Source organism: Macaca nemestrina, chromosome 5 (genome assembly GCF_043159975.1).
Source record: "Macaca nemestrina isolate mMacNem1 chromosome 5, mMacNem.hap1, whole genome shotgun sequence".
In the NCBI taxonomy this organism is placed as follows: Eukaryota; Metazoa; Chordata; class Mammalia; order Primates; family Cercopithecidae; genus Macaca; species Macaca nemestrina.
Genome location: NC_092129.1, coordinates 149,370,199 through 149,394,869, shown reverse-complemented (window position 1 = coordinate 149,394,869; position 24,671 = coordinate 149,370,199). Strand labels below are relative to the sequence as shown.

Genomic DNA, 24,671 nt, shown 5'->3' with positions numbered 1-24,671 from the left:
CTCTAGATTTTGGGCCTGTGTCTCAAATTAACCCACGGTGGGGGGTGGTGAAGTATCTTTCTCTGTGGGTCTAGGGTCTCTCTCTCAGGGTCTGGGGTCTGCATCTTTAGCACCTCTGTCTTTCTCTGGTGTGTTTTTGAGTCAGGGGTCTCTCTCTCTCACAATCTGGGCCTCCCCGAGTAGGGGTGGGGGCTGCAGAGTCTCTCCCTCCTCCTCCTCCTCCTGCTCTCTTAGCTCTCGCTCGCTCCCCCGCCCCCCCTCTCTCTCGGCTGCCGCTGCTGCCGTTGGCTCTTATTCTCCTCCTCCTCCTCCTCTCTCCTCCTCTCTGCTTCTCTCTGCTCCTCTCTCCTCCTCTCTCCTCCTCCTCCTCCTCCACCTCCTCCTCCTTCTCCCCCTCTTTCTCCCCCTCTTTCTCTCTTCTTTCTCCCCCGTCCCCCCGCCCCCTCCCCCCAGGCCTGATGAGCAGGTCTCGAGCCTCCATCCATCGGGGGAGCATCCCCGCGATGTCCTATGCCCCCTTCAGAGGTACGTGGTGGGGGGAGGGGGAGGGCCATATGGGGGGCAACAGGGGGAGGGGCAGGGGGCGGGGGAGAGTCGGGGCCAAGGGAGGGGAGCGGCTGAAATGGAGAGAGAGGGGAGGACCGGGAAGGCAGGGGTGGGAGCAACCGGGAAGGAGGGATTGGAGGCCAGAGGGAGAGGGGTAGATAAGGGACGGAGGGGCCAGGAAATGGGCCTTGAAAGGGGGCTGAAGGGAAAATGATGAAGGGGGAAGAAAGCGCCAGAAAGGGGTGGGAAGGTAGAAGGATTGGGTTGGGGAAAAAGCTGCAGAAATAATTTGGGGGTGGGAGCTGAGTGATGAGGAAAACATCAAGGAAATAGAGGGACAGAGTCTTGGAAGAGGGGCTAGGAGGGAGAAATGAAAACATAGGGGTGAAAAGAGAAGCCAAGAAGATGTGGGGGGAGAATTTGGTGGGGGACTCAGAGTATGGTAAGGGGTGGAAAAAGAGAGGAGGATGGAGGGAGAGAAGGGGCCAGATGGAGAGAGAGGGAGGCAGTGGGGGGTGGGGGGATGGAGGGTCCAGATGGAGGGAAGAGAGGAGAGATGGAATGGTGGGGGAGGGGAGACCAGGGCAGGGGGAGGGCCAAATTATGTGTGCTTGGTGGGGTGGCAATATAAGTAAAATTAAGTGATGGGAGTAGGGGACAGGTTAGGATCCTGCCCCAGCCTCTGACCCTCTTAAAGGCTCTTGACCAGTGAAATGTAACCTCTGGGGTCTTAATGCTGTCTTCACTTCATCACTTTTACCCCCTTCCCCCACCCCTCCAATCCTTATTTCCATTCCCCCTCCCTCCTCTGCTGTCCATCACTTATATCTTTCCCCCCATATGGTGTCCGTTCCTTATATGAGTCCCCCTTCTGTCCTTCCCCTATATCAGTCCCCTCTCTGGTGTCCATTGCCTCTCTCTATCTCTTTTCTATGTGGTCGCTCCCTTATATCTCTATCGCTTCTCTACTAGTCTGTCTTGACCCCTTGTCATAGCCCCCGCATTAGGTCTGCCTCCTTTGCTCTGACACGTCCAGTCGAGCCCTTCAGGTGTATTCCCTTGCCCCTAGGCATTTACCATCATTTCTGCCTCCTTTTCTTTTATATCTACTCCTATTATTTGTCCCCCAGACCATTCCTTGTCACCACAAGTCTGTGCCTACCCACTTTCCCTTAATACCTCAACTCTTGTTATCATTTCTCTTTTCTTGTCTCCTCTACTTATTGGGGTGTTGGAGATTTGGGTTACAAAGACACAGGTTTTGATGATTAGAACAAGGGATCCCCATCTCAGCCCTTAAGAGATTTCTCATGCTAGTAAAAATTTTCCCTTTCTCAGTCATGTTCCTCTGCCTCTTGCATCTGCCTCCCAGAATCATTCTTCACCAAGTCCAGACAGTGTGTGTGTGTGTGTGTGTTTCTAGAGTTGTTCCTGAGTTCCCTGCTGCCAGGAGAAAGATGCCCTCTGAAGTCTAACCTGCCTCCCTTGGCTGCAGCCTGAACCAGCCCTTTCCCAAGATGCTTATGTGTATCAACAGATTTCTCTTCTGAGTATACCAAATGTCTAAGTGCGGTGGGCATGTTGCCAGCAATGTCTGTAGTTTCAGAGGCTAGGTATTGGTGATCTTTGTGTCTAGAGAACATTAGTTAGTCTCTGGAAATGGGTTGAGATAGAGTTTCAAAGTATTGTGGTTTCTAGATGGTGGACATTCTGAGGTGGACATTCATCGCTCACTGTGATCTGGAGGCTGGGTAAATTTGAGAGATATATTTATAGACAGAAAAGGGCTGAATTTGCAAAACTCTGCTACTCAGTGCATTCTGTTGGAATGAAGCTCAAAGACCAGTTCTCCTGCAGTATACTCATGGTTATCCCATAAAAGTGACAGAGTTTGATCTTTTTTTCCATCTAAAATCTGATACCTTAAGCTGATTTCTCTTTGCTGTCACCAATGTGACATCTCTCTTACTTCAATAGGGCCTGTGTGGCATTGGGGTTTAAAGGAGAGGCAGTTTGCAGGAAAAGTGGTATGGCAAGAACAACAGAATTGGGGAAGGAGGACCCTGGGATCATCTCAGCCATGGGTGACACTTGGTCTACTATTCTCTCTTCTGAAAGTTTTGTTCCCATCTCCAGCTCTCGTCTTTGGAGGCCCCTCTACGTCACCAGGCCTGGATATTCCATTCTTTCCCCCTGACCTCTTTCTTCCTCAGGTTCTTCACTGTGCCTTGGGAAGGCTCCTAACCTATGGAGTGGCTTCCATCCTGTCCATTGAGACTAGGTGGGGTGAGGTGGTGGGGGCAGTGTTGAATCTCTGGGCACTGAATGGGGGAAGAGATAAATTTGGTCTCTACTCGTCCAAACAAGGGCATATTTCTCACATTCTGCCCTGGCCCCTCCACAGCCAGATGCCGACAAAAGCCATCTTCTCCTTAACACCAGAAGAACCAGAACTTTCCCTAAAGGATGAACAGGGTTGAACTAGGGGAGGAGGGCACAGAGGAGGGAGAGTTGGGAGGGGAGGCCCTCTCATGTCTCTGACTCTGTGAACAGGTAAGCTCCCTGACTTCCTCTTTTCTAGATATTTAGCCCTCTGAATCTCATGATCCCAGTGTTCCTACACACACACCCCATCCTTCTTTCCCACAGCTGTGTAGCTTTCCTCATACTCTTTTATAGAGAGATGGTGCCACCTTCCAAGTCCTTGTCTTCTGCAGCTATTTGGATGCCTTCCTCTACCCAGATATCTGACACCAACTTCTCTGTTTTTCTCCTGCCAATTTTGTGGCATCTCCACCTTATTTTCCTGAAGTAGACGGAGAGCTCCTTCTTCTTTCTCTGCCCCCAAACGTGTACCTTCTCTGTCATATAATTCCCGTCCCTGAACCTCTGCATTTCTTCCCCCACGTCTCCAGAGCCTTCTGTGATGTGATCCTCTCCTCTTTTCCCCTATGTATAAACGCTTGTCTTGTGTTCCTTTAGAGTTGCCAGGTGCGTCACTTTCAACTGTGATCTCCTAAAGGCTGGTGGGGTCCCCTTCTCACTTTGTGGACTCTCTTCTTGCCATTTTAGGCCTCTGCTTCCAAATACATAGAGCCTCCCTTACTGTTTCTGTGTATCTCTGTCCCCCAGATGTACGGGGACCCTCTATGCACCGAACCCAATATGTTCATTCCCCGTATGATCGTCCTGGTTGGAACCCTCGGTTCTGCATCATCTCGGGGAACCAGCTGCTCATGCTGGATGAGGATGAGGTGAGTGGGGTGAGAAGGCTGGGGAAAGGCATGTGGGAGAATGGGGAGAATCCTCATTAGTGAAGGGGAGAGAGACACAAAGAAGGCAGACAAAGAAAAAGCATTTGCAAATGGCAGGAGGGTGGCCACTGAGACTTGGGTTGGAGTGTGACAAGAGGGGTAGTCATCCTCTCACTTTGGGAAGGGAGTCTTTGAGGGTTATGAACTGTGTTGGGGAGGAGATGTGTCTGAAGATTTTGGGGTGGGGAGGCTCCTGTTTTCATACTGTCCATATTGTAGGATAGGTTAGAATGGGGAAGGGGAACTGAAAGGTTCGGAGAAGGGGTGAAGACATGGAAAGCCCTCCCTACCAAAGTAATCTTCAGGACCCCTCTCTGCTTTGCCCACTGAGCAAGACTCCCAGTCCTTTCTCCATCAGGGGGCAGAGTGCAAGGAGGAGAAATTGCAGGACCCAGAGAAAAGGCAGGGGATAGAGGAGGTTTTCAGTAGCTGAAGGGTAATAGGAGAGAAGACTGAGGTCAGTGGATCTTGGCATGATGGGGGTGAAGACTGGGAGGGTGACTGAGATCAAGGTTTAGAGAGACACTGAGAGGGATTCTGCAAGGGAATGGTTGGACATCAGGAAGGAATATAAGGGAGGGGAACTGGGAGTATGTGGAGTTATCTAAAGGAGTAGGAGTGGAGTAGGGGCAGGGACTAGCCAGAGTAAAGGAGATGAAATGGACAGAGGCCTCTTATGGAAGGTGGTGGCCAGGTATGGAGATCTGAGAGCCAGGGGAGTGTGGGTTCTGATTTGGGAGCTGGGTCAGTAGGAGTGTCCATCGGAGGAAATAGAGGATGAAAACTGGAAGGATACCCCATAAGTGTGAGTCAGGGAATGGGGGTGATTTGGGGGACAAGCTTTAAAGAATGGTAGGGTAGCCTGGAAAACCAAATGTGATGAGAAATGGGCCCTGAAAGTTGTTGGGAATGGTGTGATGAGGAAGGGTTAGAATTCGAGTCAGGGCTAACTACAGTGTCAAGGGACCTGTGGGGGCAGGTGAGAGTGTGGAGAGATGGCTGGGTAGATAGCTTCCAGGCCACAGAGTAAAGTAGAGGTGTTAAGGAGAGGATACGGTGACTTTGAAAGGGGAGGTGGTTTGGGGAGTCTAAGTTTTGGACACCATTGGGAGAGATTTGAGTGACTGTGGTCAAACCCCTCGATGAAGGTTTGGAGTCCGTAGGAGAAATGGGGGAAACTGGAACCAAGAGTGGGGACTGTTATAGGGATGAAGAGGGAAGACCATGGATTGGGGTAATGAAGGAATGACAGAGATAGGGACAGATTGAAGGGACCAGTGGCCAGCAAGCTGAGGGGCAATTGGAATGGCCGGTCTGGAGTAGGAAGGGCATGTGTGTGGGAGGGGGAGTAGATGGAACTGGGAAAATGAGCAGCCTGAACAGACACAGGGAGTTGCAATTGGATGGGTGGTGGAACTGGGGCTGGGAGATAGTGAGGGGTCTGTTCCTGTGGCGCTTGGTAGAGGTGGAGGAGACTGCAGGGGTGGAGGTGTATGGAGATAGGGATGGAGGTGGACAGGGGGAGTGGGGTGTGAAGCTTAGGGAAAGGTGATGGCTGAGGGGAAGAAGGGAACTGAGAAATGTTGGGTCGGGTGATGGAAGGAGATGAAAGGTGGGGGAAGGTGACCAGGCCCTCTGGGGGGAGGGGAGGTTGGGTCCCAGTCTGGCCGCAAGCCGGGCCGTGGGAGGGAGACAAGCTGTGGATCCTGATTATAAATGCAGCTTCTGCTACCCCCGTGACAGGCTCGGAGGGAGAGAAGGGGGTAAGGGAGGTGGGAGGTTGGGAGGAAAGCAGGGAGAATGGAGGAACTGAAGGTCAAGGGAAAACTGGATTCAGGAAGTAGCTAACTTCTGAGGAGTTGCAGAAGAGCTGAGTAGGGTTTGGGAGAATTCTCAGGAAGGTGTTTCAAGACAAATGGAGGGAGAAAAGAGGGTGGGACGGGAAGGAATGAGAGAGAGAGACTGGGGGAGAGAAGGGAGAGATCCAGTCACCAAGTGTGGAGGGGCCCGGGCAGAAGGTGGGCAGGCTGAGGGGGGAAAGGGAGGCCCGCCCTTCCTGGGAGGGGGCGGAGGGGGGTAGAGGGAGGGGAAGGGCGGCGTGGGCCAGGGAGGTCTGAGACACCCCCACCTCCCCTAGATACACCCGCTACTGATCCGGGACCGGAGGAGCGAGTCCAGTCGCAACAAACTGCTGAGACGCACAGTCTCCGTGCCGGTGGAGGGGCGTCCCCACGGCGAGCATGGTACGGCGGCCGAGCAGGCTCTCATGCCCTGGACAGGCGAGGGGAGAGGGCTGAAGGTGGACGGGGCTGGCGGGGCGGGGGCGTTGGGGAGCTGCGGGAGCTGGCCGGGGGCGGGAGAAGGTGGAGACAAAGTCTCGCTTCCCGAGGGGAGATGGCGCCCTCCTCTGGAAGGTGGAGCGGGACAGGGGCTGTGGGTGAGAGGCCCCTGTAGGTCCTCGCTCGGCTTCGCTCCCTTTCTCCTCTCCAGCAATGAAGTTTGACTATTTTCCTGGTGCTTGTAAAAATAGTCTCCTTAGATCTTTAGCTTCCAGTCCATGTGTTCCTGCCCCTGCCCCTGCCCCTCCCAGCCCCTGGTCTGGGATCTTGGAAAGAATGACCTAGTTCCTGCCCTCCCCCCAGACCTCTGCCCCACCCCTATGCTCCTGATTCTTCTTCCGGACCTTCAGTCCTTGAGGTCTCCTTTTCTTGCCCCCTTTTTTTCTTCTCTCATCAGCTGCTTCTATTTTCTGCAATTGTATCACCCCCTTTCTCTTTCCTCCTTGATTTCTCTTATTTTCTGTACCCCTCTTGATTACCCCGTCCCTCCCCTCTGCTCCCGGCGAAAGTCCATCAGACTCCCATCTCATCTCCTTTCTGTCTGTAGAGCTATCTGCTCGGTCTGTCTCTCCAACTCTCTCCCTCTCTCCATCTGTCTCTTCCCCTCCCTCCCCCTTTCTGCCCCCCCCAACCCCCTCTTTAGTCATTTAAAAAAAGATTTTTGTCTTCCTGAGAAGTTCGCTTAAAAGGTTTCCATGGGAACAGTGAGGGGAGATGAAGGCAGAGAACAGAGATCTGCAGCCAAGGTGCAGAGAGACGCCCTCAGCCCCCGGAAACCCCCTCGTCACTGCCCCCTTCCACTGCATTTCCCTTCCCGGACCCAGCGATCCAGGTTCCCCATTCCTCCAACCTCCGGGTGACCCCTTTTTCCCACCAGCTCCCCCTCCCCTCAGGAATTCAGGCTACCAGTTTCTTTCCCTTAGAGAGCCGGTGACCTGTCCCCATCCGTTGGCTCCTTCCAGCCTTCTGCTAGGTCCAGGCCCTACTAGCCTTGTGGGCCGGTTTGGAGACCTTGGGTGGGTGGGTGGGTGGGTGGTCAGGGATGTGTGTCATTGTCATGGAAACCCCATACCATGGGGGTGTGTGGGTAGCACATCTCTGTGAGGCAAAGTCAGGTGGTGGTGGAGTGTATACAGAGAATGTGTGTGATGTCTGTCACATCTGTGTGTGTATGTATATGTGTGTATGTCATGTTCGTGTCTGGGGAAGATGTGTGTGTTTGTGTGCACGTGTGTATACCTGCGTTTCCAGGCCAGAATGGTCACATGCTCACAGAGCATGTTTATCATGTGTCCTGTGGTTGGCAGATCTGCCCACTTATTTCCCATCTTTCTTCTCCTTATCCTGAGTCCTCAGGGTCTAGGGGTCTCTGGCGGGGGTCTCCCGTGTGTTTTGGGTGGGGACACCGTGTGTGTTTGGAGTTGAGGTGGCACGTGGAGGTTGCTGTATTGGGGTTCACTAGGGGCTGGGAGGGGTTCCAGGGGCATATGTATTTGGGGGGAGGGCTTAGTGAAAGTTGATAGGGGGTGAACATTTAGGGTCTTCAGGGAAACATGGAATGTGTAAAGGGCATAGAGGATGTGCAGTGGACACAGGTCGTTGGAACCTTGGGGACTTGGCTATGCAAAGGTGTTTGCTGAGGCTGTGGACTCTCCAGCCCGGGAGAGGTCGCCGGACCTTTGAGGGGCATTGGAATCCAGGGCTCCTCCTCTGCTGGGTGGAGCCGCGAACCCTCGTTCTCTCCGCGGTTTTGTGTGTGTGGGGGGGTCCTGCTCAGGAGGGGATGGTGGGTGGCCTGGTTTGTTTTGGGGGTCCCCTTGCCCCCCTCCCCCGTCTCTCTCGCGCTGTCTCCGGGCGACGGGGCTCGTGACAGAGGCGGCCACGGCAGCAGCGGTCGCCTAGCAACGGCGGCGGGGCCCGGGCAACGGCGGCAGCGGCGGGAGCGGCGGCGGAGGGAGCCGTTCCCGCGGCCGTCACCGCGCGGCCGTCCCGGCCGTCCCGGGCCCCGCCGCCGCCCTCACCGCGCCGGGCGGCGCGAGCCGGGCCGTACCGCCCCCTCTCACTCCGCACCCCGCCCTTCCCCCGCGCAGGGGCGGGGCCCCTCCCCCACCGGGGACACCCCTGACCCCCCCCCCGGGGGGGCGGTGCGAGGTAAGGGCGGGGCCAGGCGGTCTAGGAGCGCGCGTGGGGGGGGAGGCCGCCGCGCGCGTGGGGCGGGGGCGCGCGTGTGCGTGGGCGCGGGGAGGGGGGTGGGGAAGCCGCGGTGGCGGCGGCGGCGGCGGCGGCAGCTGCTCCCTCCGCATGTTCTCGCTGCATCTTCCGAGTGGGGGGAGTTATGGTAACCGGAGGGGGACAGCGGAGGTCGGGAGGGTCGGGGACCGGCCTCGTGCGGACAGGGTCTTGAGCACGCGGGGGCGGCCGGTGTGTGTGCGATCTTGGAGCCCCTGGTGGAAGGGGCAGCCCGTGTGTCCGCATGTGTGTTCGTGCCCATGCTCGTGTCTCCTGTGTGTCGGTACCATGTGCACACGGGGGCCCAGTTCCTCGTGCACACATGTGCAGCCAGCCTTGTGCAAGTGTGTCCTGTCTTATCCTGCCTCTGCCTGTTTCCTGCCTAGGGGGCTGTTGGGCCAGCCATGGGCTTGTGGGGCAGTTCGTGGCCATGCTGGTCCATGTCACCTCTGACCCTGAGCATGCATATCCCTGGCTGGGGCTCACCTCCTGTCAGCCTTCTGTGTGTGGGAATGTGTGGCCCTATGAGCAGGATTTTCTGTGTCCCTGGTGGCAGGTGTGTGTCTTTGCATGTGTGTTCCAGCACTGGCCTGAGTATCTGTGTCAGTCCCAGCATGGGTGTCCAGGGCGTGTCTGGATGTGGGTGGTGTGGCGGGGGGGAGTGTGTGAATGTGTTCCTTGGAATCCTACTGTGTATGAAACACCTTTGGGCCGGGCAGGTGTAAGCCCTGCTTGGTCAGTAAGTGGGGACAGAAAAGCTCAAAAAGGGAAGAAATGGGGTAAAGAAGAAAAGTGGGGAGGGAATAGGAGCGAAGGAATGAGAGAGGCTTGAAGAAGAGAGCAGAGAGCAGGCCAGGGAGAAATAGCTGGAGAATGGGAATGTGGGAGAAAGCCGAGCCAGACTTAGGAGAGAACAGGGGATAAGAGCTTAAGATGGGGAACTGGATAGAGATAGTGGGAAAAGAAGGGGTCTGGGAGCTGGGAAGGCAGTGGGGAGGAGAGAGTCAGGCCTTCTGGTAAAGTCATCTCTGAAAGAAGAAAGGGAAGAAGATGGGAGAAGGCACTGGATTCTTGTAGGCCTTGTAGGATCAGGCTTGGTTTTGGATCAGGGAAGGCCACTCAGGCATACGGGCTGGCTCACAGTGAGGCCTGTCATGGCAGGGACTGTCATTAGAGGTTCATATGCCCAGCACAGAGCTCTGTCTCCCATTTCTCTGCTCTGTGTCCAACCCTGTTCTTCGCCCTTCTCTGGCAACCTCCCTCCCCTGGCTCCCCTTGAGAGCTGCCAGCTGGGTGTGGAGAGGAAGAAAGGCCAAGGAAAGGTTAGGGATTTGGAGGGCAGGGGGAGATTCTGTGGGTGATGGCAAGATTAGAGATGTTGGAGGGGCAGGAGTCCAAGCCCTTGCTGTGTGTGTGAGTGCCATTGTGTGTGTACACAGGGTGTGTACATGTGTGGGTGTGTGCACAATGCCTGTGTTACGGGTTTGTGTAGGTGGCTGTTATGTGTGTGCATGCGTGTATACATCGTGCAGGCATGGGACATGGAGACCCAGGATCACAGTTTATGCTTTTCAGGTTTGCTGTGTGTGTGTATACACGGGTGTGTGTTATTTTCTCTGTACATGTCACTGCATGCAGCACTAATAACAGGATGTTCAGTGTTTCTGTCACTCTGTCCCCCTTTCCTCTGTGTTTCTGCTATTCTTTTCCTGCGGCAACAAAAGTCTTTAATAAGCGTATGTGTATGTGGCCTCTGTGTTCCTGTGACTTATGAGTGAGTTCATGGATCTTAATTCTTGATAATATGTGTAAGGTTATATTACTTCCAAGAACCAAGCAAGCCAATTAGCAAATTTGTTCTTCTGTTAATGCTTTAGTTCCAAAGCAGAATTTTAATGCATTTAAAGTTAGACTTTATGCCTTTATTAGATGAGCTTGCATATGAAAATAATGGCTGAGCTCGGTTCCCTGAAATGAGAGTGAGGCAGCCATACCTGAGAAATGCAGAAAAATGTTACTAGGGAAGAGATATCCTGAACCATTGGATGCACTGCTTAGTGTGTGCCAGAAGGATAATTAACACATTTGCTCCTGGTTTTTCTTTACTCTGGTGGCAATCTTGGATGCCTGTGTTAGAGTGAGAGAAGGGCTGGGGGAGGAGAGGGGGTTGTCCTGAGACAGAGCGGATATGGTTGTACTTTTCACGTGAATGAAAGGATGTTTGTGCTTCTGAGATATGGGGATACCTTTCTGTGGTCAGGATCATGGTGTACTCAAGCATGTATTTCAGGGGTTAAACTGGAATTCCCCTGCATGGGGATATGCGCGTCTTAGGGTTATAGGTCCATTTCTGTAGTGTGCTGTCCACATGATTGCCCAAGAGACTTGGGCCACAAAGTCCACATGAGCAGCTCTCATGTGGGTAACTGGGTTCAAGTATGTACTCCCTTGTTGTAGTACTCACATATGTCAAAGCATGTATCCTGTGGGGTGTGTGGGCCTTAGGGTCTCAGAATGTGGATCCGTGCTATGCCCGTGCTCACAGTTGTCTGTATGTCTCAAAAGCACATAGATCCCCAGTTATTTTTTTGTATTGTGGTTCTCATATACACGTACCACTACAGCTCAGTGTATGTTTCTGTACTATACACCTGTTCCTGAGGGAGTGATAGGGTTCTCGTGTCATGGGGTCCACCACCTGGGTTTTACAGGTAAAGGGGAGCTGGGGACTGATTCTAGGGCAGTTTGCAGGCAATTTGCAATTCTGGAAGCAGACAGTGAAAATATAATTGTGGTCCTCCCTTGTTCTGTTCTGGAACCTAGAGGGTTAACAGGCAGCTCTTCCGGTCCACCCCCCTCCTTCCAGCCTGTAGCTTCTTGTTGCCGTGGAGATGCTGGCCCCGCCCCTGATGCAGCACCTGCCCCCCCATTGGCTGCAGTGGTGACTGTGGGGCTGAGGGGGGAGCCCAGGCCTGGGCAGCCATTCTGGAGCTGGAGCCGGAGCTTGGCATCCCCCCACTTACATTCTCTTCCAGCCCCTCGGCCCCTCTAAATTCCCTTGTAGCCGAGCCTCAGCTTCCTTTTTCAGAGCTTGCCATCCCTCTAGGCTCTTGGCAGGCTGAGCTGCATCCGCATTCACCTCCCCTCCTCCTCCTCTCCCTGCCCTTACTTGGGAGTCCCCAGAACCCCCACTGCCCATCCTTCCTGTTCCCTGCCCACTCCCCTGCATTCTTTGCTTTTCCCCTCCCCCACCTTCTGAGCCCCTGCCACTGCAGTGCACGTGGAACCGGCTCCTTCTCCCCTCCCCCCACCTGCCCCTTCCTTGGATTTTCTGTCCCCGGCTTCTCCCCCTGCTACTCTTCACAGGTCTCTTCCAAGACCTCCCCCTCCAGTCCAGGGAGGGGGTCATGGGAGGCAGCCCTGGCCCTCCAGACAGACAGGGGTTCCAGGAGGTGGGGGGCAGATGGAAGATGTGTCCAGCAGGGGGAAGAGGAAAGCCTGCCTATGGGCAATGACCTTTAACCCATCTTTCCCCCCAGCTGGCCCCTTCTGGGGTGGGTGGGCACCAGGGACCTAGCCTCCCTGGATCTTTGGTGTCCTTCATTACTGGGGTTTTACTGACCCTCTCAGCCATGCCCCCCTGCTGACTGCTAGCCCCAGTCATGGGCCTAAGGCCTCCCACCCCATCCCCCTCAGGGGGCTCCTGCTCAGGTTCCTTGCCCCCTCCTTCCCGCTGCCAGCCTCTCCGCCGTCGCTGCTCTTCCTGCTGCTTTCCGGGGGGTAGGTGAGGCCGGAGCTGAAGGGCAGAGGGAGGTGGGGGCACGCACTGGGGTCAGGGGTGGGAACCTGGGTTAACAGCTTCCCTCCTGGCCCCCTCCCCAACTTCCCTTCTGGCCCTTTTCTCCCCTCCAGAATACCACTTGGGTCGCTCGAGGAGGAAGAGTGTCCCAGGGGGGAAGCAGTACAGCATGGAGGGCGCCCCTGCTGCGCCCTTCCGGCCCTCGGTGAGTGGTGCCTACCAGATGTGGCTCAGCTGGGCCCCCTCCCCTGAGCCCCAACTCGGGCCCTAGGAGTCTGAGAAAGAGGGCAGGAGGGGGAAAGAGGGAGTGAGATTGAGAAAAAGAGTGTGTGTGTGTGTGTGTGTGTGTGTGTGTGTGTGTGTGTGTGTGTCTCCCCACCTCTTTGGTTTCCCCCTTCTTGGCTCTGCCCCTCTGCTTCTGAGACCAGCCCTCCCACTTTCTCCAAGCTGTGTGTGTGTGTGTGTGTGTGTGTGTGTGTGTGTGTGTGTGTGTGTGCACGTGTGCTTGCACTGTACCTGTGGGAGAAAGGAAGACAAACTGGTATTAGGGTTCCTATCCCCCTTTCCTCGCCTCTGGAGACTTCCCTTTTCCCCATCCCACTTTCATCCAGGGACTGTCTACCAGCTGAGGGATGAGTAGGTAGAACTGACCCTGCCCCAACACACCCCATCCCCATTTCCCCCCCAGCAAGGCTTCCTGAGCCGACGGCTAAAAAGCTCCATCAAACGAACGAAGTCACAACCCAAACTTGACCGGACCAGCAGCTTTCGCCAGATCCTGCCTCGATTCCGAAGTGCTGACCATGACCGGTACAGGGGCTGGAGCATGTGGGATGAGATCGATGTAATGTAGGGTCTCTTGTGTGAGATGCAGAGGGAGGGGGTTATCTGTGTGCAAAGGTTGAAGGATTCAACTCAAGTTGGTTGGGGGATGTCACGGGGCAGGGGACAGAACAGAAAATAACTAGAATAGGGATCTGTGAGTAGCAGGAGAGGGGTAGGGTGGCAGAGAGAAGACAGAGAGGCTGGAAAGGGAATGAAGGTGAAGCCAAGCAGTGACTCCTCAGGGACTACTCAGGCCAAGAAGGATGGGCTCTAGCCCAGGATCAAAGGAGCTGTACAGGAGGAGAGTGACCCTGGAGGAGCGTTTAAGGAATGCAGGGAAGGGGTTGGTAGGTCAGTGAGCAATAGGCTCTAGGTGGAAGGGTGTCAGGGAAGGTCAGGAAATACAGGGCAGCAGGTTGGAGCGGGGCTGGGGGTGGCTGAATGAATGGATGATGGCTAGGGCTCAAGGACCTCATCAGTGAAGGAAGAGACAGTATAGAGCATGGCAGAGAAGGGGAGTCTGGGACAGGTGTGCAGGGTGACAGAATGGGGAGTAATCCATGGACTGAGGCATGAAGAAGCAGCCTGTAGAGACGTCCAGAAGGCAGTGGCCCTGAGGCCAGGCTGAAGGAGACCTCCACTGTTTGCCTTTGTTGCCTGCCATTTGGGGTTCCTATCTGGGTTTCCCCCTCACCCAGTCACTCCCTAGGGAGAACCATGCCCTCCCTTTCCACCACGTCTGGCCACCCACAGGATTGGGCAGGTAGGGAGGTTGGGATAAAGTGAGTTACACCTTTCCCTGCCCCCCTCCCATGTTGCCAGAGCTGGATTTGGGGCCGGCAGGGGGTGAGGGCATGGTATTCCTGGCCGCGGGGGCGGGGGGGCCGGGGGCCGGGGGAGCGTCGCGCTGACGGCAGCCAGAGCCTGCGATGACGGGGCTGCTATAAATAACTTCTTGGAGGCTCCCACACCCGAGCTCCCCTCCCGCTTTCCCACTGCTCTCTACTCTTCATCCCCTGCCCATCTCCATACCGCTTGCTATCCTACCCCTCATTATTCCATGCCCCCAGTCCCCTTTATCTTCTGCCCTCCTGCAGTGATTTTTTTGCATTCCATCCCCTCTTAGCCCCCACCTCGGTTCTCCTGGCCACCTCTCCAGTTGGCCCTCCTCCTCTTCTCCTGTCCTCTGTCTTGCTGCACATACCTTTGTCTTCCCCTTTCTCCTTGCCCTACCTTCTCTTCTTCCCTAGTCCCCATATTCTGTCTTTTATCCTCATTCAGCTCTTTTTTGCCCTTAGCTTTCTCCTGTTTCATATGCTTTTCCCTCACTCTTTCCCCTGGTTCTGCTAAAACTTGTCCTCTTATGCTATGTTCATTCATTCTTTGAATCATTAAATGTTTATTAGGCACTTTTTGAATCATTAAATGTTTATTAGGCACTAGCTGTGTGCCAGGCCCAGGCTAGACATATCTCTTTTCTGTGCCATCACTTCTTCCACTTTTTCCTTTATACTGAGGCTCTGGTTTCTGGGGTTACCTGGAAGTACTACCTAGAAGTGCCCCAGGCCCACTTTGTTCTCTCCTTTTTTTTTTCTTTTCTGCCATGGTCCATTTCTGGGTTGAGATATTTCTAGGTATCCCCAGTCCTCACAATCCCTTAGGTGTGAGATGGTTGGAGTTTCTTTTTTTTTTCCTTTTTTTAAAAATAGAGATAGGGTCTCACTGTGTTGCCCAGACTGGTCTCGAACTTCTGGGCTCAAGTGACCCTCCCACCTCGGCCTTTGAAAGTGTTGGGATTACAGGCGTGAGCCACCAGGCCCAGCTGGAGCAGGGGAGTTCCTTAAAGGATTCTCATTTCTCTCACATCCCTCATGTCCTTCCTGAGATAGGCAGGGTTTCTTTCAGTGCCTGTCTGGGAAGGGTGTTCAGGGGGCCTTCTCTCCAAGTCTCCATCCTGGAACAGACTGATGGTGCAGGATCCCTATGTGTCTAAGAAGAGTAGTGGGGCCGGGCGTGGTGGCTCATGCCTGTAATCCCAGCACTTTGGAAGGCTGAATCACGTGAGGTCAGGAGTTTAAGACCAGCCTGACCAACAGGGTGAAACCGTGTCTCAACTAAAAATACAAAAAAAAAAAAAAAAAAGAAAAAGAAAAACAATTAGCTGGGTGTACTGAGGCAGGAGAATCGCTTGAGCCCAGGAGGCAGAAGTTGCAGCGAGCCGAGATCACACCACTGTACTCCAGCCTGGGCAACAGAGCAAGACTCTGTCTCAAAAAAAAAAAAAAAAAAAAGAGTGGGGGGCCCTGATCCCCGCCTCTCCTGAACCTCCTGCTTGCCAGGGCCCGGCTGATGCAAAGCTTTAAGGAGTCGCACTCTCATGAGTCCTTGCTGAGTCCTAGCAGTGCAGCTGAGGCATTGGAGCTCAACTTGGATGAAGATTCCATTATCAAGCCAGTGCACAGCTCCATCCTGGGCCAGGAGTTCTGTTTTGAGGTACTGGGTCTAGTGGGCTGGGGAGGGCCAAAGGAAAGGGGCAATGGAAGGTGGGGGGCAGAGAGGTCTAGAGAAAGTGGCACAGGTGGGGACATCAAGGAAACAAACTTTTGGGACTGGAAGAAAGGAGGATAGGCCAGGGAGGAAGAGAAAGTAGCAGAGTCTCCTTCCCTTTGTAGCCCTTTCCCTCAACTCCACACTCCTTTCTAGGTAACAACTTCATCAGGAACAAAATGCTTTGCCTGTCGGTCTGCAGCCGAAAGAGACAAATGGATTGAGAATCTGCAGCGGGCAGTAAAGCCCAACAAGGTATTGGGGAATAAAGGGGACATAACCTGTGCAGGGCAAAGGTTGCGCCAACATGGAAAGTTGGGGGCCTAGGGAGGAAAGTGAGTTAAAGGAGGAGAGGCTTGGAGAAGGAGAGGATTGAAGTACAGGGTACCTGGACAAGAAGGGGGAGACCCCCATTATTCTGAGTCCCCCATTTCTTTTCTCTTTCTGTACTTTCTGTACTGCTACCCTGCCTTACGATCTCTTTCCCTGCCGTATAAGTCGTAGACTTACAGAGTTGACGGGGCTCTGGAAATCCTTTAGTCTAGCTTCCCTGCAGGCAGGAATGCTTCACTAAAACCCCGCAGGACACATAAAATACACTTAGCCAAGTCTCTGTACCTTGGTTTCCTCTCTAAGACACAGGGAACTGTCTTAGGGTTGGATTAAATGATCTCTAAGTTCCCTTTGGCACATAAATTCTGTGAGTCTGTGTTCTTCCCAAAACTTCATGCTTTCAGTTCTGTCAGCTATTCTCTGTATCCCAGTTTCTAGCAAGCTTACAGTCGTAGTCACCCTCCTCTGGGGGGAACTCTTGTGTCTTGATGTCCTTAAAGAACTCAACCCAAGATGCTGACATGATCTGACCTATGCAGAGTACAAACACCATGTTCTTTTTCCACACACTGCAATATCACCTGAGCCTTCCCATTAGCTTGTGCTCAATTGTATCCCCCCAGGCCCTTATACCAACTGTCAAGCCTTACTCATTCTTTTTTTTTTTTTTTTTTTTTTTTTGAGACTGAGTCTTACTCTGTCACCCAGGCTGGAGTGCAGTGGTGTGATCTTGGCTCACTACAACCTCTGCCTCCCAGGTTTAAGCCATACCTGTGCCTCAGCCTCCCCAGTAGCTGGGATTACAGGCATGCACCACCACACCTGACTAATTTTTGTATTTTTAGCAGAGACAAGATTTCACCATGTTGGCCAGGCTAGTCTCAAACTCCTGACCTCAAGTTGTCTGCCTGCCTCAGCCACCCAAAGTGCTAGGATTACAGGCATAAGCCACCACACCTGGCCAAGCTTTACCCATTCTATATACAATTCTTTTTTCACAATTTCTGATAGTCTCTGCAGGACTTTCCAGTTCCCTTTAAATTCTACATTAATATTTTTGGCTTTTTATTCCAGCTTTAAAACTCTTTCCAATACTGTTTGTGTTGTCTAGTGTATGAACTACGCTTCTAGAGTAGTTTCCTGGGGCTGCTATAACAAACTGCTACAAACTTGATCACATTAAACAACAGAAATTTATTCTTTCACACAGTTCAGGAGACTGGAAGTCCAAAAGCAAGGTATCAGCAGGGCCATGCTCCTTTTGATGCTGTAGCAGGGAATCCTTCCTTGCCTCTTCCTAGCTTCTGGAGGTTGCCAGCAGTCCTTGGCACTCCTGGGCTTGTAACTGCATATGTCTAATTTCTGCCTCCATCTTCATGTAGCTGGCTTCCTTTTGTGTGTCTCTGTATCCTGTATCTCTATGTCTCCAAATCTCCCTCTCCATATAAAGACATCAATTTTTATAAGGTGGATTAAGAGTCAACTCTAATTCAGTATGGCCTTTTTTTTTTTTTTTGAGATGGAATTTCGCTCTTGTTTCCCAGGCTGGAGTGCAATGGCATGAGCTCAGCTCACTGCAACCTCCGCCTCCCAGGTTCAAGTGATTCTCCTACCTCAGCCTCCCGAGTAGCTGGGATTACAGGCACGTGCCACTATGCCCAGCTAATTTTTTTTGTATTTTTATTAGAGACAGGGTTTCACTATGTTGGCCAGGCTGGCTCGAACTCCTGACCTCAGGCGATCCACCACCTCAGCCTCCCAAAGTGCTGGGATTACAGGAATAAGATACCGTGCCTGGCCTCTTCTTAATTTGATTACATTTGCAGGGATCCTGTTTCCGAATAAGATCACATTCACAGGTTCAGGGTAGACATGAGTTTTGGTGGGATACTGTTCAACCCAGTACACCGTCTCACCTATGATTGCTGTCTGTATCCCACTTTCTTACTGTCTCTCCTCTTTTGGTGTCTCTCTGTCCCTTCCCCCTTTAACATCGTGCCCACCCCACCATGCCAGGACAACAGCCGCCGGGTAGACAATGTGCTAAAGCTGTGGATCATAGAGGCCCGAGAGCTGCCCCCCAAGAAGCGGTACTACTGCGAGCTTTGCCTGGATGACATGCTGTATGCACGCACCACCTCCAAGCCCCGCTCTGCCTCAGGGGACACCGTCTTCTGGGGCGAGCACTTCGAGTTTAACAACCTGCCGGCTGTCCGTGCCCTGCGGCTGCATCTGTACCGTGACTCAGACAAAAAGCGCAAGAAGGACAAGGCGGGCTATGTCGGCCTGGTGACTGTGCCGGTGGCCACCCTGGCTGGGCGCCACTTCACAGAGCAGTGGTACCCTGTAACCCTGCCAACAGGCAGTGGGGGATCTGGGGGCATGGGCTCGGGAGGGGGAGGAGGTTCGGGGGGCGGCTCAGGGGGCAAGGGCAAAGGAGGTTGCCCGGCTGTACGGCTGAAAGCACGTTACCAGACAATGAGCATCTTGCCCATGGAGCTATATAAAGAGTTTGCAGAGTATGTCACCAACCATTATCGGATGCTGTGTGCAGTCTTGGAGCCTGCCCTGAATGTCAAAGGAAAGGAGGAGGTTGCCAGTGCACTAGTTCACATCCTGCAGAGTACAGGCAAGGCCAAGGTGAGTGTTGTGCCCTCAGGGAAAGGTGACTTGGGAATGGGCACTTGCTTGGGGGTTAGTGAGGACAGGGCAAATTCACGAGATTGGGTTGTGCAGAGGCTGACACTTGGATTTTCCTGGGCCTCAGGACTTCCTTTCAGACATGGCCATGTCTGAGGTAGACCGGTTCATGGAACGGGAGCACCTCATATTCCGCGAGAACACGCTCGCCACTAAAGCCATAGAAGAGTATATGAGACTGATTGGTCAGAAATACCTCAAGGATGCCATTGGTATGGCCCACACTTAGGCCCTCTTCTTCCCAAACCTGCCAGATGTCCACCCCAGATCCCAAGTCCACCCTTCCACAGCTTGATACTTCCTAACCCAGAGTCCTAGGACTCCAGCCTCCAACACCTGATTCTGAAATTTCCCCAACCCTGGCCACCCCCTTCCCTGCCCTTGAAAAGTGTGACCACACCCTCTTGTGCCGCCACCCCCCAGGAGAGTTCATCCGTGCTCTGTATGAGTCTGAGGAAAACTGCGAGGTAGACCCTATCAAGTGCACAGCGTCCAGTTTGGCAGAGCACCAGGCCAACCTGCGAATGTGCTGTGAGTTGGCCCTGTGCAAGGTGGTCAACTCCCACTGGTGAGACTGGGAACGCTGGGCTGGGGGGCCAGGGTCGGGGGAATTATGTGTTCATCTGTTCATCTATCTGTCCATCCTCAAAGAGGACTGAGAACCATTTATGGGCAAAGCATTGTTCTAGGCGCTATAGAGCAAACAGGTGAAAGAGGCCTGGTCCCTGCCCTCAGAGGGCCTCCACCAGAATGAGTGGGGACAAATTAGGAAAAAAAAAGCCACAGAGTCATAATGGTGTGTAAGTTCTGAGTAAGGGTCCCCCCACCTCTGTGTGATAGAAGGTCAGAGAGAAGGCAGAGCTTTAATTGAGATAAGCGGGGAAGAGGTGCCCCATTGGGTAGGCTTTGAAGACTGGTTTAGGTTCTGATATGTGGACATAGTTGGCAAGAAAGACATTTCAGAAGAAGGCTGTGAGAAAGGCACATGTGTGATGGTGAAAAGGCCCAGGAGTTATCAGGGGACATTAGAGTAGCTTAGTAGCAATTACATCAGGTTTAGTGGAGCATGTGCCTCATGATGGGGAGTGGTGGGAGAGATTTCTGGGCAGGAAGATTAGCTTTAGAAACTGGAAGGCCTCAAGGAGTCTGAGGTCATTGGTAGGCCTTGGGATGCCATTAAAGGTATCAGAAGTATTGTGATTTAGAAGATTAATCCATAGGCTGGGCACGGTGGCTCATGCCTGTAATTCTAGCACTTTGGGAGGCCGAGGTGGGCAGACCACTTGAGGTCAGGTGTTCAAGACCAGCCTGACCAACATGGAGAAACGCTGTCTCTACTAAAAATATAAAATTAGCTGGATGTGGTGGTGCATGCCTGTAATCCCAGCTACTTGGGAGGCTAAGGCAGGAGAATCGATTGAACCCAGGAGGCGGAGGTTGCGGTGAGCCAAGATCACGCCATTGCACTCCAGCTTGGGCAACAAGAGTGAAACTCTGTCTCAAAAAAAAAAAAAAAAAAAAAGATTAATCCATAAGTAGATTATATATAGTAGAATAGAGGGGTGTATGTGGGGGGATGACTGGAGTAGAGCCAGCTGGGGGTTGGGAGGCATGAAAGTCAGATCCTGAATCAGAACAGTGACAGAGTTAGGAAGGAGCTACTGGAAGGACCCTCTGAGGAAAGGATCAGTAGGAATTGTCAGCTTATTGGAAAAGAGGGAGCATATCTGCGGGGAGTCACGGATGACTCAAGAGGCCATGAGGCTGGTGATTGGGAGACCTGTGGCCTCATTGACAACCAGGAAAGTCAGGAGGAGGAGCCAGTTGGAGGTGTGGGGGCGGTGGTGAGCTCTGCTTTACACCAGTCGAGTTTAAGGTGTCAGTGGGACATTGAAGTGGATCTGGGAGGTGGGGGGAGTGAGCTCTGAGCCATTCCAGGGACTGGGGATCATGCCTGGGGCACCTCCATCCCCATTTCCCTGGAATCCAGAAGAGTTGGGGGGTCCGAGCTCCCTGTACCTCAAGTGACCCTCCATCTCTCTCCCATCTCTGTCTCTCCCTGGTGTCTGTTTTTCTTCTCCTCCTCTCCTTGTCTCTCTCCCACACCCCTCCATCTCTCTCCCACGTGTCTCTCCCCTCACCTTCTCTCCCCCTCCATTTCTCTCTCCCTAATCTGTCTGTTCCCTCTGCCATGGCCCCCTTCTTCAAGCAGCCTCCCATCTTGCTCCTGCGGTCCCTCCTTCCCTGTCTCTCTCACCTCTGTTTCCACACCCTCACCTCCTACCACCCCCCTCAGCATGTTCCCTGGAAGCTGAGGGTCTCTGGGGCTCAGTCCCGGTCTCTCTCTTTCTCTCTCTCTCTCTCTGTCTCCCCGCCCCTTCCCCCCAGCGTGTTCCCGAGGGAGCTGAAGGAGGTGTTTGCTTCGTGGCGGCTGCGCTGCGCAGAGCGAGGCCGGGAGGACATCGCAGACAGGCTTATCAGCGCCTCGCTCTTCCTGCGCTTCCTCTGCCCAGCGATTATGTCGCCCAGTCTCTTTGGGCTTATGCAGGAGTACCCAGATGAGCAGACCTCACGCACCCTCACCCTCATTGCCAAGGTCATCCAGAACCTGGCCAACTTTTCCAAGTGAGGGAAGCTTCAGGAGAGGGCAGGGCAGGGCGTGGCAGGGCTGGGGGTGGGCAAGAAGGGTCTCCTGAGTCCCCAGAGATCCTGAGATGGGGAGGCTATGACACCTTTTCTGTGTGTGTGTCTGTGACCTTTATCTTCTGGATTCTTGGCTAGGTTTACCTCAAAGGAGGACTTTCTGGGCTTCATGAATGAGTTTCTGGAGCTGGAATGGGGTTCCATGCAGCAGTTCTTGTATGAGATCTCCAACCTGGACACGCTAACCAACAGCAGTAGCTTTGAGGGTTACATCGACTTGGGCCGAGAGCTCTCCACACTGCATGCCCTGCTCTGGGAGGTGCTGCCCCAGCTGAGCAAGGTCAGCAGATCCCCTCTTTGCCCTATCCCCAGATGACTCCAGAGGTTCCTGGAGCCTAAGAAACTACCCTTTGAAGATTTTTTTTCTCCCCTTGTTCCCTGAGGTGTCACCACTACCATCCCAGCTCAGACCCCCTCCACCTGTACCCTCAGAGGCCCTCTTAGAGCTGGGCACTGAGCCCCCAGGTAACAGCCTCACCCTTCCAGGAAGCCCTCCTGAAGCTGGGCCCACTGCCCCGGCTCCTCAATGACATCAGCACAGCTCTGAGGAACCCCAACATCCAAAGGCAGCCAAGCCGCCAGAGTGAGCGGCCCCGGCCTCAGCCCGTGGTACTGCGGGGGCCATCGGCTGAGATGCAGGGCTACATGATGCGGGACCTTAACAGGTGAGCACCCTAGGACAGCCAGGCCTGTGCCCTAGGAGCCCTTCTCCTGTTCTAGATACTCCTCATTGGGCCCCACACGCATCTCTCTAGGGCTTGAAAAAAGGAAAAAGCACCAAGTTCTCAGGGAAGACTGGTAAGGAGACAGGTACAGTCAGTGGTAGGCTGAGAGCCCTTTACAGCCTGAGGGAGTGAGAGATGTGGAGCTTTAGGAAGAGGGCTGAGGCTCCACCAACTCACGGCTTAGTTGTAAGCGTAGAGCATCCCTGCTGCAAGCTCTGATTTGCTGTCCCTCTGCTTGCCTATGCTTGTCCCCAGGCTGAGGTTCAGCCAGCACGTCATGTCAGCTATGTGTCAAAATATTCAAACATCTCAGTAATAGCTAGTGAATAAGCACTTCCCCTAGCCCCCAACCAAAACCTCACAGACCTCCCCATGATCCAGCACTTAGAGCAGTGGCAGCAGAAGCCTAGTAGGGCCTGCAGCCTGCTCCAGAGTCCCAGCCTCAATTCCCATGGGTGGTGCCCGTGCCTCATTTGCTGCTCATTATTTTGATGATGGCCCTGCTTGTTCCTCTGCCCGTGTCTTCCTCCATGACACCATACCCATGCCACCATTCCCGCCTCTCCTTTCATTTGTCCACATCTTTCTCCTTCTCTGTCTGTGCTCGCCCCTCTTTCCATCTCTCTCCAGCTCCATCGACCTTCAGTCCTTCATGGCTCGAGGCCTCAACAGGTGAGGGGCTCTCCCCTCCCCCGCCCTCCTCTCCTCTCCTGTCTGTTCCCTCTCCTGCTCCACTGGCCTTCGCCCTACTCCTCTCCTCCTCCATGGACCTCATCTCCTCCATATCTGCCCAGCCCTGTCCCCATTCCTTCTCTTGCTGCCCCCATCTCCCCTCCTCTAGGCCTCACCCCCTTCCCGGAGGGGCCCTGTCCTTTCCCTTTACCCACCCGTCCCCTCCCATCCTCCCTGCCTTCCCTCTTCAGGGCTGCCACTGCTAGCTCTCAGCCCTTCCCTCTGGGTCCCACTTTTCACCCCAAGGCCTATGCCAGACCACAGCAAGGCTCAATTGCTAGGAGCCCCAACCTTACCTTCTGCTTGTGTTACCCCTTCCTTTCTGACAGCTCTATGGACATGGCTCGCCTCCCCTCCCCAACCAAGGAAAAGCCACCCCCACCACCACCTGGTGGGGGTAAAGACCTGTTCTATGTAAGCCGTCCACCCCTGGCCCGTTCCTCACCAGCATACTGCACGAGCAGCTCGGACATCACAGAGCCAGAGCAGAAGATGCTGAGTGTCAACAAGAGTGTGTCCATGCTGGACTTACAGGGCGATGGGCCTGGTGGCCGCCTCAACAGCAGCAGTGTTTCGAACCTGGCAGCCGTAGGGGACCTGCTGCACTCAAGCCAGGCCTCGCTGACAGCAGCCTTGGGGCTACGGCCTGCGCCTGCTGGACGCCTCTCCCAGGGGAGTGGCTCATCCATCACGGCAGCTGGCATGCGCCTCAGCCAGATGGGTGTCACCACAGACGGTGTCCCTGCCCAGCAACTGCGAATACCCCTCTCCTTCCAGAACCCTCTCTTCCACATGGCTGCTGATGGGCCAGGTCCCCCAGGCGGCCATGGCGGGGGCGGTGGCCATGGCCCACCTTCCTCCCATCACCACCACCACCACCATCACCACCACCGAGGTGGAGAGCCCCCTGGGGACACCTTTGCCCCATTCCATGGCTATAGCAAGAGTGAGGACCTCTCTTCCGGGGTCCCCAAGCCCCCTGCTGCCTCCATCCTTCATAGCCACAGCTACAGTGATGAGTTTGGACCCTCTGGCACTGACTTCACCCGTCGGCAGCTTTCACTCCAGGACAACCTGCAGCACATGCTGTCCCCTCCCCAGATCACCATTGGTCCCCAGAGGCCAGCCCCCTCAGGGCCTGGAGGTGGGAGCGGTGGGGGCAGCGGTGGGGGTGGCGGGGGCCAGCCACCTCCATTGCAGAGGGGCAAGTCTCAGCAGTTGACAGTCAGCGCAGCCCAGAAACCCCGGCCATCCAGCGGGAATCTATTGCAGTCCCCAGAGCCAAGTTATGGCCCCGCCCGTCCACGGCAACAGAGCCTCAGCAAGGAGGGCAGCATTGGGGGCAGCGGGGGCAGCGGTGGCGGAGGGGGTGGGGGGCTGAAGCCCTCCATCACCAAGCAGGTAGGTGAAGGCAGGAGGAAGGCGGGCTGGGTCACGACAGGGAGGGAAGGAGGAGATTGGAGGGGTGGGGTTGGAACAGAGTCTGTGGCCTGAAGTTACAATCTTCTTGCCTCCTTTTGGCCATTAAATGTGTATAGAGGGCCTGCTATGTGCCATGTGCTATGCCAGGCACTAAGGATATGGCACTGAACCCTCTTAGCACTCTCATTCCAGAGGGGATTAATCCATAAGTAGCGTGGGGGTGACTGGAATAGGGCCAGTTGGGGGCTTGGAGGCATAAAAATCAGATCCTGAATCAGAACAGTAACAGGAGAAATTCTCTGGCATTCAACTCACATCTCTGGCATTCAGAGGTGATAAAGGCTACAGCAGGGCAATAGGACTGGGACTGTCATCTCCTTTGGCTGTGCTGTTGCCCTCTAAATGTACCCTGCTTTTTCCTACCTTTCCTTTCTCTGTTCGCCCTCACTGTGCCTTG

At 54.2% G+C, this 24,671-nt stretch overlaps 1 protein-coding gene across 13 annotated transcripts in view; it reads left to right on the top strand.

Annotated features, from left to right (window-relative positions):
• The first annotated feature begins 257 nt into the window (after positions 1-257).
• LOC105474462 (synaptic Ras GTPase activating protein 1) overlaps positions 258-24,671 on the top strand; it is a 34,027-nt gene continuing 9,613 nt past the window's right edge. For 3 of the 13 annotated variants that reach the window (XR_011623811.1, XR_011623809.1, XR_011623810.1), the window contains exons 1-15: positions 334-525; positions 3,679-3,800; positions 5,998-6,103; positions 12,341-12,432; positions 12,916-13,037; positions 15,392-15,545; positions 15,756-15,854; positions 17,949-18,572; positions 18,700-18,844; positions 19,056-19,200; positions 21,021-21,257; positions 21,414-21,615; positions 21,822-22,000; positions 22,691-22,732; positions 23,122-24,193. Coding sequence is in view for 9 of the 13 variants with exons in the window: in XM_011729117.3 (XP_011727419.3) it covers positions 459-525; positions 3,679-3,800; positions 5,998-6,103; positions 12,341-12,432; positions 12,916-13,037; positions 15,392-15,545; positions 15,756-15,854; positions 17,949-18,572; positions 18,700-18,844; positions 19,056-19,200; positions 21,021-21,257; positions 21,414-21,615; positions 21,822-22,000; positions 22,691-22,732; positions 23,122-24,193 (3,408 nt within the window). In the remaining 4 variants the exon portion in view is untranslated. Of the gene's footprint in view, positions 526-1,321; positions 3,100-3,678; positions 3,801-5,677; positions 5,879-5,997; positions 6,104-8,628; positions 11,140-11,172; positions 12,209-12,340; positions 12,433-12,915; positions 13,038-15,391; positions 15,546-15,755; positions 15,855-17,948; positions 18,573-18,699; positions 18,845-19,055; positions 19,201-21,020; positions 21,258-21,413; positions 21,616-21,821; positions 22,001-22,690; positions 22,733-23,121; positions 24,194-24,671 lie in introns of those variants that run through there. The other 10 variants (XR_011623812.1, XM_071097193.1, XM_011729117.3 and 7 more) reach the window with 9 other exon arrangements.